Source organism: Mus caroli, unplaced genomic scaffold, assembly GCF_978045245.1.
Source record: "Mus caroli unplaced genomic scaffold, Mus_caroli_1 scaffold_6, whole genome shotgun sequence".
NCBI classification, from domain to species: domain Eukaryota; kingdom Metazoa; phylum Chordata; class Mammalia; order Rodentia; family Muridae; genus Mus; species Mus caroli.
Window position 1 is genome coordinate 22,313,106 of NW_028227261.1, and position 15,216 is coordinate 22,328,321.

Sequence of the window (15,216 nt, forward strand, 5' to 3'; positions counted from 1 at the left end):
GGGAGGGAGGGAGGAAGGAAGGAAGGAAGAAAGGAAGGAAGGAAGGAAGGAAGGGGGGTGGAGAAGCAACTGAAAAAAAAAAGGGGGGGAAAAACCCACCCCATGTGTGTATGATTGCTATGGAGGGCATCACATCCCCCAGATCTGGACTTACAGATGGTTGTGAGCCACCGTGTGGTTGCTGGGAATTGAACTCAGGTCCTCAAAGAAGAGCAGCCAGTGCTCTTAACCACTGAGCCATCTCTCCAGCCCCTAACCAGAAAATAAATAGATAGGTAGGTAGGTAGATAGATAGATACATAGATACATAGATAGATAGAGTGGGGAGGGGTAGAGAGCAATGCACACCTTTAATCCCAGCACTTGGGAGGCAGAGGCAGGCAGATCTCTGAGTTCAAGGCCAGCCTGTTCTACAGAGTGAGTTCCTGGACAGTCAGGGCTACACAGAGAAACCCTGTCTAGACAAACAAACAAACAAAAAAACAAATATGTGTCACTGAGGGTTACGAAGTTCCTGAGTTCTTTTTTTGATTTTCGAGACAGGGTTTCTCGTGTAGACCAGGCTGGCCTCGAACTCAGAAATCCACCTGCCTCTGCCTCCCCTGAGTTCTTTCCCTACCTGTTTTCCTGAGAGTATCATCAAGTTGATGCTCGGGAAATTTCCGTATCCCCACTCCCTGCTGTGGAGTCTGGGGACAGAGACCTGAACTCGACGCCCATTAAGGTAGAGTCAGGTGACATTTGGAAATAGCTGTGGGCACCTCCCTTCCCTTCCTGTGACTTGTCCTTCCAGACTTGGGAGCCACAGGCAAGGGAGACCTATTCAGTGGCTTCTTCATACCAGAGCAGCTCCATGGCCCTCCACCTCTGTCCCCAAGTCCATTCAGACTCCTTACATCCCCCTGGGCCTCCCACACCCTCGCTTGCTCTCTCTTCACAGGTTCCATGACAGTGGTGACAGTCAAGGCCGTGTCAGGGATGCTGGTGCTGTCCATCCAAGGCAACCTGCAGCTGGACTACCCCATCTTCTACGTGATGGTGGTGTGCATGGTGGCCACCGCCATCTATCAGGCCACGTACGTTGTGCTCCCTCCGCTCTGGGCCTAATTCTGTTCTGTTTTAAAGTTATAGGGAAGCCAGAACTTACAGGGAGGGGGTTTAGTCTCTGGGTGGAGATGAGTTCCTGGGGGGTAGGAGGGGCTGAGCTGCCCTTCCCCCCACCTCCTTACCCTGAGTGCGCCTTCTGCCTCAAAGTATGAGCAGCAGCCTCACTCCCTGTCATGTGCCCTGTGGGGACTTGAGGAGAATACCTTGTGGTCACCTAAGAGGCATGTTCTTGTCTGCTTGGAAGAACAAGTTGTCATTTCTCATCCCCGAGAACTCTAACCCTGGACCTCACAGGGAGAGGAGTGCACACTCTCTTCTCCCTCTGAGCCCAGGTGACAATGAAGCTCAGTGATCCTGAGGCTTATGTCCCGCCCCCTCGGAGTCCTGCTAGTGGCACTCCATGAATAGTGTAGGTGACAGCCGCGAGTCAACCTAACAGTCTCAAGGCGATGAGTGAGGCTGAGCTAGCCTGAAAGTCAGGTTCCTAGCTCTGACCTGGCCTCAGCATCCACCGGTCACTTGACTTTGAGGGCCATAGCATTAGCTGCTGCTAGTGGTGGTGACGCCCATCTTTCATTTTCCTGTGCTCACAGCATCTTCTTAGGGGACACAGAAATGGTGTTGTCTGTCCCAGGCTACAGATGAGGCAGAGGGAGTTCGGAAGTGACAGGTGGAGAGCCAAACCCAGACATCAGGCTCCCAGACTGGACTCTCTGCACCTGCTCCTCCAGTCTTACTGGGCTTTTCTGGGACTCAGCTTCACTCTTTGAGACCCACGGGTCTGAAGTGGCCCCCACGAGGTGTCCACACAGCATCAGCTTGGTCACTGCTGTCGTTTTGATTATGACTTTTAGCCCTTCAATACCATTATTGCCCTCCCACAGGGAATCCCTTCCCAGTCCATAGCTCCATGCTTCAAGGTCAGGGTGATGCAGGCAACCAGGGGCTCCTGCCATCTCTCAGGAACTAATGGTCTCCCAGTCAGGGCACACGCAAGCTCCTCCTTCCCCCTGCAGCACTCAGAGCCACTGTCCTTCTTCTGGCTCTCAGGGACTTAGCCCACACACAGATGGTTATCTCAGTGGTTAGCGTTCATGTGGGCAGCCGTGCAGCGCCAACTGGAATGTCAACCGAGAGAGGACAGGATCGGTTCCCGCCTGAAGGTGGTGCCTGTCACAGACAGACATTAGGAACAGTGCTAATTCCCCTGTGTCCCGTTTATTGCAGTAACCACTAAAATAATGTTTCTAATATTTAAAAAATAACAATGTTGGGCTGGATGCGACTGGTGTTGAGAGAGAGCCCTGGGATGTGTGGACCCAGATGCAGCTCTGTTCTGAGGTGGGGATCAGGGATGAGGAGAAGGGTGTGGCAATGGCCAGAGCCATACAGCCAGAGGCATACAACAGGCTGGCCTGTCTGTGGGCCAGGTATAGACCCCAGATCTTGGGATACACCATACCCTGTAATAGGGAGAGGCCATCCTTACAGACCTAGAAACCCCCATGCCTTACCTTATACCCCCAAGTTTCTCTCTTTTTTCCCCCTCCGCCCACTGACCCAAGTGCCTGTGTTGCAGGTTTCTGAGTGAAGCCTCCCAGATCTATGACTCCTCCTTGATCGCCAGCGTTGGCTACATCCTGTCCACAACAGCGGCCATCACAGCAGGTAAGAGCAGATCTTTATTGGGGTCTGTCCCCTGCCTAGGGGTCGGAGGGGCTACTGCTCAGCTGATTCTGCGGTCTGGTTCCGCCCTGGGCTTCTGTGGAAGGTGTGGAATGTAGACATGGAGGCTTGCCATCCAGTAAACATATGCCAACTGTAGGGCTCAGGGAATTCTCTGAGGCTCGGTTTTACACTCTAATAACACCTCCCTTCTAGGATTGTAACATGTACAATCCAAACAGCCCCTGGTCCTCCTGCTTGTGGGTCCAAGGCTAGGGCTTCTTCAATAGTTTTGGCTGGGGCTGGGCATTCCGTGGGTAGAGTGCTGGCCTTGTGCACACAAGTCTCTGGGAGTCATCCCCCACACTGCATTAACCAGGTCTGCCTGGGCCTGCCTGACAGCCAGCACTTGGGAGGCAGAAGCAGGAGAAGGAGAAGTTTTAGGTCATCTAATAAGGGGTTCGAGGCCAGCCTAGGCTACATGAGACTGTCAAAAAAAGGGGACGGGGAAGAAGATGAAAGAAGAAACCACCCAACCAGAGATGGTGGCTTGAGCCTGTGGGAAGCTAAGGCAGGAAAATTATTGTGAACTGTGGTTAATGATCGGAGATCCTATTGAAAGCATATATGAGAACTTTGCTATTTGGAAAAGTTTGTGTGTGTGTGTGTGTGTGTGTATTTTTGAGACAGGGCTTCTCTGTGTAGCCTTGGCTGTCTTGGAACTCACTCTGTAGACCAGGCTGGTCTTAAACTCAAAGATCCACTTGCCTCTGCCTCCCAAATGCTGGGATTAAAGGCATGCGCCACCACTGTACAGCTGGGAAAGTTTTAATATTATACCAAAAGACTGTTGGTTGGCTTGTTTTAATAGGGAGATAGAAGAGCCTGAGAGGGCTGGCAGAGAAGACCGTCTGCCTCCCAAAGTTTTTTTTTTAATATTTATTTATTTATTTATTTATTTATTTATTTATTTATTATGAATACACTATAGCTGTCTTCAGATACTCCAGAAGAGAGCATCAGATTTTGCTACAGATGGTTGTAAACCACCATGCGGTTGCTGGGATTTGAACTCAGGACCTTTGGAAGAGCAGTCGGCGCTCTTAACCGCTGAGCCATCTCACCAGCCCTGCCTCCAAAAGTTTTAATCCTAATGTTTCTGATCACTTCAGTGCCCTGTAGGGAAGAGTATACAGCCAGAGCCTAGCCAGGTGGGCACGGGGCAGATCCGGAAATGGTTACCTTACTGTCTTTTCTCTCCCTTGCTGCTGCGCAGGTGCGATCTTCTACCTGGACTTCCTTGGGGAGGAAGCTCTGCACATCTGTATGTTTGCACTGGGGTGAGTCTCACCCCATCTAACCAGGACAAGGGGGAGCCTCCCTCCAGGCCTTGCCCCCGGCCCTTTGCTTCAGTCATGGGCCTGGAGTTGGGAGAGCATCGAGCTGGAGGGGGCTGACCCCCGGAGTGAGCAGCTTATCCCCCCCTCCAAGCCTTGCCTCCTTCTCTGTCCTGGTCCTTTCTAAAATCAGGTAAATCTAGCTTGTGGGGAGAGACGTCTGGTGGTAGAGACTGTCGGGGATGGCGGAGCGTGAAGAGAAGAAGGAAGATGGGGCTGGGGCTCATTTGGTAGAGGTCTTCCCTGGCATCCCCAACACTACAGAAAACTAGGCCTCTTGGCACACAATTGTAAACCCAGCACTCAGAAAGTAGAGGCAGGAGGCTCAGAAATTCAAGGTCACCCTCAGCTGCGTAGAACATTCTAGATCAGTGATTCTCTACCTGTAGGTCGCAACCCCTTTGGGGTTCGAAGGACCCTGGCACAAGAGTCACATAAAAGATATCCTACGTGTCAGGTATTTACATTATGCTTCACAACAGTAGCAAAACTACAGTTATGAAGTAGCAATGAAATAACTTTATGGTTGGAGGCCGCCACAACCTGAGGAACTGTACTAAAGGGTCGCAGCATTGGGCAGCTCGAGAGCCCTTACCTTAGGGAGAGAGAGATCTTTTGATCTTGACCTGGAAGGGGACGATACACCAAGTTAATGTAAACACACCGGCCATCTTTCTTGTTGGCACTCATACATCCCTGCATGTAAATCTCACCTTGATTTGGAGAAATGTCTCGTTTACACAAACAGAAAAAAAACCCGAAAAATCAAGTGGTAAGGGAGGGGGTGTTGCAGGGGGGCACAGACCTTTGACCCCAGCCCTGTGGGTGGCAGGCAGGTGGGGCAGAGGCAGATAAACCTGTGTGTTCCTGAACTACAGGACAAACCCCAGGCCAGAGAGAGCAACACTGGGAGACTGACACACATATTCTCTCTCTCTCTCTCTCTCTCTCTCTCTCTCTCTCTCTCTCTCTCACACACACACACACACACACACACACACACACACACACACACTCACACAGTCACACAGTCACACAGGGAGAACATCTGAAGGCAATCCCGCTTCCAGCTCCTCCTGGGGGAGTTGGACTGGGAAGTACGGGACTTCCCTGTGTTCATTCATTTTGCTAGACTTGTATACCGACTGCACTCCTAAAGTCATAAAGAATTTTTTTGCCGGGCGTGGTGGCGCACGCCTTTAATCCCAGCACTTGGGAGGCAGAGGCAGGCGGATTTCTGAGTTCGAGGCCAGCCTGGTCTACAAAGTGAGTTCCAGGACAGCCAGGAATATACAGAGAAACCCTGTCTCGAAAAACCAAAAAAAAAAAAAAAAAAAAAGAATTTTTTTTAGTTTCAAAAATACAGCTTTTAGGCTGGAGAGATGGTTCGGTGGTTAAGAGCACTGACTGCTCTTCCAGAGGTCCTGAGTTCAATTCCCAGCAACCACATGGTGGCTCACAACCATCTGTAATGGGATCTGATGCCCTCTTCTGGTGTCTGAAGACAGCTATGGTGTACTCATATACATAAAATAAATAAATAAAGCTTTAAAAAAGAAAGGAAGGAAGGAAGGAAAGGAAAAATACAGCTTTCTAAAGGGCAAGCTTCTGAGAACGCTGGGTGAAGGGCAGCGGATAAGGCCATACACTGCAGATCGTGACTCTAGTCTACCCTGAACCCAGCTCGTGGGGACTGCGGATGCACATCCCCGCCCCCGACACTCTTCCCCCCATGACTGTTATTACTCAGGGCGTCTGTTCCTTGTTGGTTGCTTTCAGGCCCCACGATCTCAGCCTTCCTTTTAGCCAGCCACCCTTTGCCACTCGCCCTTAAGTCCCCCTCCTAGTGGCTGCTCCTGGCCTCATTTCTCCTCTTCCTCTCCTGTCTCCTTTCTTTCAGGTGCCTCATCGCCTTCTTGGGCGTGTTCCTAATCACTCGAAACAGAAAGAAGGCCATTCCGTTCGAGCCCTATATTTCCATGGACGCCATGCCAGGTAACGATAAAACCTCCTGTATCCTGCCGGCTGCCCCTGTCCAATGACCGCTGCTTGGTGTCGGAAATTAGACTGCCAGTGCTGGGCGAGGTGCAGAAAAGTGTGCTGTGGTGTGAGTTCTAGCCCTGTCCTTGTTGGTTTGCTTCTCTTCGAATCTCCTCTTTCAAGAGGAGGTGACAGCTGAGACATCTCAGTCGGCCTTGAGAACCCCTTGCCAGCTCCCTGGTCTGACACAGAGAGAGGCTCTTCTACAGAAAACCCCGATTCACACCGGGTGTGTTTCCAACCCACAGTACCAAGCTTCGAGCCTGCGGTGACAGAGTGCTCATAGCAGGGGAGAAAAATAAGAAGAAAAATAACATGAATGACACCCAACACTATAAGGGCTCACACTGAGAACACAAGCTCAAAGATAGGGAGAAGCGGGGCTTGTGGTGAATTAGAAAAGCTCAGAGTCGGACAGTTAAAGACTGGACCAGCCTGGGTTAGGTTGGCTGATGTAAATTCTGCCCACTAACCTTGAACCCCAAACAGTCTTTATTTTAAATTGATTAAGATGGCCCTCGCTGGCCCTCGCTCTGTTATTGTTACTGGGGCCTCCCCTGACAAGACAGCAATGCCTGTGGCTTGGTAAAAAGGGCTAGGAGATGAACCACCCCAGAGAGGATTTCAGGAATAGCGTCTGCTTTAATGCATGTGAGCAACTTATATGGTGGAAGCCTATTGGCTGTGGTTGGTTAGTTAGCACCTTACCTCTGATTGGACAGTGAGAGCTCATACCACCAGGTCTGTATGGGAAAGAAGTGCATTAAAGAAGACATGGAGAATTCAGACTCCTCCGTGGGCCAGCTACCTGCTACTCACACTACTTCAGAGATTTATTTATGTATATGAGTACGCTGTACAGATGGTTGTGAGCCTTCATGTGGTTGTTGGGAATTGAATTTAGGACCTCTGCTCACTCCAGTAGGACCTGCTTGCTCCAGAAGAGGGCGTTAGATCTCATTACGGGTGGTTGTGAGCCACCATGTGGTTGCTGGGATTTGAACTCAGGACCTCTGGAAGAGCAGTCCGTGCTCTTACCCACTGAGCCATCTCTCCAGCTCCGCTACTTGAGAATTCAGTGTTCTGACTTTCAGGGGCACAGCGTGCCGTGTTTCTTATTTAGAAGTGCAGTGTGCCAAGTAGGTTGGCCACCAGGTCATGCCTGCTGTCTCTCCTACATCGCTCCACAACACAACCACGCATTCTTCAGTTATGTAATCTGTGAAGAAAGCATGAGTGCATATGGCAGCCACATAAGGTACCGCCTAGTCAAGGGCAGTGCTTAAATGTCCTCAGTGCCATGCACCTGCAATCCCAGCATTTGGAAGGCCGAGGCAGGAGGATTGTGAGTTCGAGACCAGCCTGGGCACCATAGCAACAGGACCCAGGTTTGAGGCTTTGATGCCATGACCCAAGTGTGTTCTCAGGACTGGCTGATGTGCTCCTGTGCCGAGTGGCCCCAGCTGCATTCGCTTACCGGTTTGTTTGTTTGTTTGTTTTTATCTTGCTCCGTGAAAGCTGCCATCTGCCCTGCTTGCTGTGGCCAGCCTGCCTGAGCAAGACTAGAGAACCCCAAGTCAGCATTTTCTTTTGACCCAACTCAGCCACACGTGGATAAACGCAGAGTGGCTGAGTCGGGCCCTGAGGTCTCTCCTGACAGTTGAGGGCTCGGGCTGTGAGTGCGTGGACTTTGTTAACGTCGAACCTGGCTGCTCAGACGCCTTTTCTGCTTATTTCCTTGTTTCTCGGCTGTGTTCCGGATAGATGAGGGCGCTGGATAGCTGAATCCCAGATAGGTGAGGTGTCAACTCCGTGTGTGCGAGTATGTGTATGTCCCCCGTGTGTCCGTGTGTTTATAAACTGTGTGTCTGTCCATACACATGTTCCTCTGTACATACATACAGATGTATTTTTCCATGGGAAGTAGGGGGGTGAGATCAGATGATCCTAGACACCAGGATTGTGTGGCCAGTTTGGGGGTGTGGCTCTTGGACCTCATGACCATTAGGGAATGAGGCGTTGAAGAGAGGAGACCCTATCCTGTTGGCTGCTGAGACAACCGTGCTGGACACACAGAGTTCACATGGCCTGGCTCCGATTCAGATGCTGCTACCTTCCCACCGTGTTGAGGCCCTCTTACCCTCATGCATTGGAGAACTCCTTAGTTCTGGGTTGTGGGCCACATGTGTCAAGGATTCTGACACAGTGCCTGGGATGTGGTAGATGCCTGGTTAACTTTGCCTTTGCTTCCATTTTGCTTTAAAAAACTCTGAAGTTTTGGGGCTAAGTAGATGGCAAGGTACATAGAATGCTTGCTGTGCACACACATACATACACACACATACATACACACACACACACAGACTCTTATGGAATGGTGGGATAAGGCAGGAGATATTGATACAGTTCACAGCTATGCAGTACTTTATAATCATGTACACTAGCTCTCTCCTGAGCAGCAGACTCCTTTGCCTGCCCCACCACACGCGGGAGCCCCAAACCATAGATGTTTGTTTTTTTGTTTGTTTGTTTGTTTGTTTGAGACAGGGTCTTCTGTAGCCCAGGCTGGCTCTGAACTCTCTCTATAGACTGAGGATAGCCTTGAACTTTTGAACCTCCTGCTTCTACCTCCCCAGTGCTAGGATTACAGATGTGTGCCTTCGTCCCCAATTGTATGAGATGCTTGGGATCCAGACCAAGGCTTTGTGCGTGCTCGGCAGGCAGGCAAGCAAGCAAGCAAGCAAAGCACGTGGCTGATGGAGCCGGAGTCCCAGCCTGGGCCGTACACTCTCGAACTGGCCCTGGAAATAAGCATCCATTGAATCTGTGTCCCGTGGAAGGCACAGGCCTTCCCCAGCTGGCATTCAAAGCTGCAGGCTCTGGTGCTAAGTCCCAGCTGCTCTTTAGCCCTATGTAGGCGGGCTACTCTGCCTCGTGGAACCTGTTTTATTATCCAGGAAATAAGGGTGGTAGTTTTTCTCTGCCCTAGCGTTGTTTAATGATTAAGTTAGGTCTATCGGGAGACAGTATACCACTGCAGTTAAGATCGTGGGCTTTAGAGTTTAAACACCCTTGTGTTAAACCCTGTCCCTGCCTCTTAATAGCTCCCAAGGTTCTCTGGGAACTTGCCTCCAGCTGTGTCTAGTCCTCCCCCACGGCCTTAAGGATCGGATGGGACAAAATTGGGTGAATGTCTGAAATAGGATATTTTGCTGTCTAAATCCTGGCACACCTTGGCCACTGTCAAGTTGGGCCTAGCCTGGGGCAGAGGCGTGTCAGGAAGTGAGAGGACAATTGTCTCGTCCTTCACTGGAGACATTTGGCATTTAGTTAGGAAAGGTGTTCGCCCCCAAGTGATCAGGCGTCCTGCCTATAAAGATTGTAGAAGACTGTTACAGAGACAGCTCTTTAAGCCAGGTGTGGAGATGCAGGCCTACGGCGCAGCATGTAGGAAGCCAAGGTTATTAGTTCAAGGCCAGCCTTGATGTCCATAGAAAGTTCCAGGGCAGCCAGGGTTAAATAGTGAGACCCCCGTCTCTACAAACAGTAGTTAACACAACAGCAACAACAGCAACAAAACCAAACTAGGGGCTTTGTTTCCCCCTACGTGTAAATTTAAAACCAACATCAGCGTGTCCTAAACTATGGGAATCACACCTCACCCTGCATACAGATGCGGAGTGTCAAGGTCAAAGGACAAACACTCCCTCCATCCATCCCAATGTTGGGTATCCAGGCTGCAAAAGTCCCCCTCTTTATTTCCTCGATGGGGAAAACCTCTCTGAATTCTGAGTTATTTCAACAGCAAAGTGGCATCTAGCACTCCTAGGCACGGTGTTCTGTCCTGTCCATCTGCCACTCGGGATACACACCTCCCTTCCTCCAGTGTACGTGTGAATAGATCCTCTTAAGTCTAAGGCATCTGGGAATCAGTAAGGCGCTTGATCAGCCCATGAGCTCTGGTGGCTCTGAGGTGGGGAGAGAGGGAGGGAAGTGCAGTGGCCCTTCCCACACGATGACTGGGCACATGGATGTCATTTCAGGTATGCAGGACATGCATGCCAAAGGGACGACGGTCCAGCCTGACCTCAAAGCTTCTTTCTCCTACGGAGCCTTGGAAAGCAACGACAGCATTTCTGAGCTCTACACCCCGGCCACACTGCCCGTCATGCAGGAGGAGCACAGCTCCAGGAGCACCCCTGGGGTTCCCTACCGCGTCCTGGAGCACACCAAGAAGGAATGATCGGCCTCCCTTTGGGGTGTCACTGCCCGGAGGTCACCATGGTTCCACTCTTCATTGAACAAACTGCCTTTCAAGTATCCTGGTTTCAGAAGAAAAAACTCTGTACAAGATGGCCTTGCAAGGCCCCTGTCTCTCGGGCAGAGAAGCCATTCGATGACCTTGGCTTTGGAAATTTCAAATAGCAGGGGAGAATCCCAGGTGGGCTATGTGGCCGGTTAAGCTAGTGGAAGTTGAAGCCATTTTATCTCCTTGGACAGTCAGTGAGCGTCAGGTAATGGTCACAGGCTTCCACACATTTCCTTGGAGTAAAAGCAAGACAGTGAGTCTGCCCCCTCTTTGCAAATCCAGCAAATGGCTGGCGACCTCCACCATTGGTCTTCCTCTACCCAGCACGCATGTCTCAGCTCTACCTAGTTCACTCACCATTCTGTAACTCAGAGGATACTGCTGTCCCTTTTGCCAACCTTGCGTGGAAAAAGCAGTCGTTTGCACCTTCCTGGCGGACATGGACCTTCCCATCGCCTGGGTCCATCTGTGAAGACCGGGCGGTGTTTACTGGGTCTGTTCTGAAAACTGGCTTCGTTCCAGTCCTTAGAGATTATTCCATTGCTTCCTCCCTCCAAAGAAGCCGAGAGAACAGAGGCAGAGGGGGACAGGAGCGGGGGGGGGGGGGGCGCTTTCAGCCCACTCTGTTTCCAGCTAGTTAAAAAGGTTGGGAGAGTCGGAGTCTCCTGAAGATCCACTTCAGTCTCCTCCCCGTCCTCCCCTTTTCTCCCGCTAGCTAAGCCTCAGCTGCTATTTCACAGCCTGGTTCAGGCAGAACAGGCATTTTCACACACAGGTCTACAGCTTTCTTCCTGTTTATTCTGTGAGTGGCCTCCCCCTCTCCCTCCCCCACTCCCCAACCAATGCACACACTTGAGAATAGCTGGCAAAGGCTTGCAGGCTTTGACAGGCATTAGAATTTCCGAGGAGTTTCTTTAAAATGTAAATTCCTTGCTCCAACTGGAGTGACCTGGATCAGTGGGCCTGGGATGGGACCCAACAGCCTGCATCATCTCGGAGATCTGAGCCCCAGAGAGCATACCCCCTCCGAAGCCTTCTCACAGACCACTAATTCCCAAGGGACCACACAACCCAGAAAGTTTAAACCTCCAGTTTCTTACCCTCTCAGGGCTCTGTAGGCAAGCTATATGGGCCCTTCGGACCTGTGGCAGTCCCTACCCAGTGAACACCACTGGAGAGTGGCAGTGTTAATAGGTCAGTGTTTGATATGCCGTCCTTGGCATGTCTCTTCACACCCAAACAGTGCTCTGACTTCAGAACTCTGCCATCTGCTACAGAGCCTACAACCACTTCTGTATTTCTTCTTGACCATGTCTGTATTGTGGCTCGCATGCCTGAGGTTGAAATGGGAACAGAGAAAGGGCTCTTCAACTCAGCCCAACAGCAGTAGGCCCTGGGTGCTTTTCTGAGGTCCTGGGGGCTGTTTTACCATATATCTCTCACCCACAAAGCTACAAGCATTATACATAGTTCTGCCCACCAGGACTGCAGGGGGACGGACACACCAGGAACCTAGGGCAGGGCAGGCTGTGTGGCAGAGAGGCCTAGCCTCACGGAGGTTTGCCATAAGGCTAAGCCCTGAACTCAATAGTTGTTCCGATTGGAAACGATTTCCATGCAATCATGGTGGAAATATAGCTAAGATTAGAGAAGTGGGTGATCACACCCTCGCCCTGAAAGGAAATGGGCAGCTCTGGAAAATCAGAGGTTGGAACCAGGGTTGCCAAAGAGCCCAGGGATGTGATAAAAGATGAATATCGAAAGACAAGCAGTGGACCTGAAGCACAGTGGCTCACACCCGTGACTTGGAAGACGTTGTTCTTTCCTTCAGGAGGATAGCCGCAAATTCTAGGCTAACCTGGACTACCAAGTGAGACCCTGTCTCAAAACAAGATTAGCAGCAAAGATAATCATAAAAGAGGTGTGATTGGCTGGCAGAGGCAAGTATCCCAGAGGACATGGGAGCCACTGAAGAGTCACAAGGAAGAGCATAACAGAGTCAGCACCTATTGGGAACGAGACCCTGTTCTGTGGCAGCAGAGAAAGATGGAGCAAGAAGTCACCTTTCAGGGTCAGACTCCAGGCCCCTAAGAACAAAGAAAGCTTCTGTTCTGATCGCTGGTAGGGATTGGGACGTGGGTGGTGTACGCAAAGAAGTAAGCAGGTTTCCCTGTGGCAAACCCGGGCTGGCACCCATCATTTTGGCATGGTATGTATGCCCAGCCTCATTCTGCCCCTTCCCTGCTCCTGTGGGCTGTTTAGCCATGGCCAGCCTGAGATACAGGTGCACTGTAACCGCAGGTGATGCAGAAGAGGTAGGCCGTGCCACCCAGGAACTGCTTCCTGGGGCCTGGGCAGCTTGATGGCTTTCAGGTTGGGGACAGTAGCTACCATCATACAAAAAGAGCCATGAGAGATGAGCAGAAAGGCCTTTGAGCTCCTGAGTGGAGATGGGGCAGGGCAGTCAGGCAGTGGGAGACCCGAGTTCCCCCACAGTCCTAGATGCCCTGCTTGGCCCCAGGTGTCACTGGATTGTCATTTTACAGCAGGGCTGCCCTGTTGGTAGAATGAGGAAGGGGAAGACCAACTTTCTACCCACAACCCTGTTTTCCCTCGTGGCTCTGACATCACCCACCCACTCCCATCCTTCCCCACCCCTATCCTGAAGCCAGGCATTCAGTCTGTAGCCCAGGCTGATCTTGAAATCTCAATCCTCTTGCCTCCACCTCTGGAGTGCTGGGATTACAGATGTGTACTACTGTGTCCATCTGAACTCCCCTGGCCACAGGGTCTCTCTCCCAGCCACAAGGCACTCCAACAGGTTCATTAACCATGGGTTGAACTTCATTTGTTCGCTTGTCTTCCTCCCTGAACCCCGATCCGAATCTCTGTTCTGCGGGTTGGGTTCCAGATTAGACATTAGAACAGATGTGATTGCACACTGCTGCTTTCAGAGGTGGGGTCCTGACTCCATGCTGTGGCCTGATGGTACTCACACTCTCAGCACTAAGGTTTGGGGTTCATCATGGACCTGAGTACTGGGGGTCGGGGGGAGGTTGTCTTTCCAGTGGACCTGGCCAGCTTGAGGGTATCGTGGGAACAGACGCAGGTGGCCATCAGAGAAGGACTGAGCCCTGCCCACCCTGCAGGCTCGCAGATTTCAAACGTGACCCAACTCTAGCTGACACTGAAACCACCCTGTAAATGAAGTCACTCTAGAACATAGTCTCTGTAGATGCTTTATATTTTTGTTAAATGTCAAAACTGACACAGCATGTGTTATTTTGCAGAAGTGTGTATACTGTGTGCAGATAACATTGTAAAGCGGTATTTAATTAAACATCCAAGCAGTTCTTGCAGAGTTCGGATCCTGTGTTGCACTCATACTTCAGCAGCTGTCTAGCAGAATGGCCCATGTCATTTCTGACTTGTCATCCCCACGTGACTGCTGGCCACTCTAAGTATGGCTAGTGTGCCCAAGAAACTAATTTTATACTTTGTATGTGCACACATGTGAATATATGCATGCTCCATGAGTGGAGTTCAGAGGACTCTGGGGTTCAGTTCTCTCCTTTCCCCATGTGGGGTCTGGGCAGCAAACTGGGGTCATTAGGCTTGGTCACAGGTGCCCTTACCTGCTAAGCCATCTCATTAGCCTCAAAATGTGTCACCACTAAGCCACACCCCTGCATAGTTCCTTCCTGTTACTGCGCTATGTAACACACCATGGTCAAAGCAATGCATGCAAGTCCGTTTATTTTGGCTTATGGCTCTGGAGAGGTGAGAGTCCATCGTGATGGGGAGGCAATGGCAGTAGAACAGGAAGTCGGGTCTCCACATCAGGAAGCAGAGAGAGCAAACAGGAAGTGGGGCCTGTTTAAAACCCTTCTTCTAGAAAGCCTCTACCTCCTACAGGTTCCAGAACCTTCAAAGAGCACCCAACTGGGGACTAAGGGTTCAAATATCAAATATTTCTGTCAAATTACTACAACTCCCAAGTCCCATACTTCCTCTTCCTCTTCCCCCTCCTCTTCATCACCACCACCACCACCACCATCATCCACTGTAGAATAAATTCAGCTTTATGTGGACAAAGATTGTGCCTGGCACAGCAGGCCCAGTGTTCTGCCGTGGGTACATTAAATCTCAAAACAAGGGCTCAGTGGTTAAGAACACTGGCTGCTCTTCCAGAGGAGGTCATGAATTCAATTCCCAGCAACCACATGGTGGCTCACAACTATCTTTAACAAGATTCAAAGCCTCTTCTAGTGCGTCTGAAGACAACTACAGTGTACTCCTATACATAAAATAAATAAATTTTTAAAACTCTCAAAAGACACCAAGCAGAATGTCGCCTGGTAAATACAAAGCGAGTACAGGCTGAGAGACAGAATTTTCTTTCTCATTGTGGCGCCACGAGGTGTTCATTCCTAGAACAGACTGTTTCTCTGCAGGCCCCTGGTGTGGATGATGGCAGGCCACGAGGCACTGAGAACAGCATCCTCCCTTCCCCAGAAGTCTCAGCCATACTCTCTAGAAGTGCTCAGACCTTCCTCTCTCAGGTTGCTTTCTAGTTGGAAACAAAACCTCCAAGTCCCGTTTAAATCCCCCTAGGTGTGTTTGATCACCAGAAATGGAGCTGGGCTGGTAGCCCCTGTGCTGACCTTACAGCGTTACAGTGCCAGCCACATCCACTGT

The 15,216-nt window shown here is 50.8% G+C and overlaps 1 protein-coding gene across 4 annotated transcripts in view; it reads left to right on the top strand.

Annotated features, from left to right (window-relative positions):
• Positions 1 to 13,879, top strand: part of Nipal3 (NIPA like domain containing 3) — a 39,383-nt gene extending 25,504 nt beyond the window's left edge. For 3 of the 4 annotated variants that reach the window (XM_029476384.2, XM_021161036.3, XM_085838849.1), the window contains 5 exons: positions 941 to 1,076; positions 2,687 to 2,775; positions 4,049 to 4,112; positions 6,070 to 6,164; positions 10,253 to 13,879. In XM_029476384.2, the coding sequence (XP_029332244.1) occupies positions 941 to 1,076; positions 2,687 to 2,775; positions 4,049 to 4,112; positions 6,070 to 6,164; positions 10,253 to 10,452 (584 nt within the window). In that variant the 3' untranslated portion in view covers positions 10,453 to 13,879. Of the gene's footprint in view, positions 1 to 940; positions 1,077 to 2,686; positions 2,776 to 4,048; positions 4,113 to 6,069; positions 6,165 to 7,973; positions 8,006 to 10,252 lie in introns of all 4 variants that reach the window. The other variant, XM_029476385.2, reaches the window with a different exon arrangement.
• Positions 13,880 to 15,216: the final 1,337 nt, after the last annotated feature.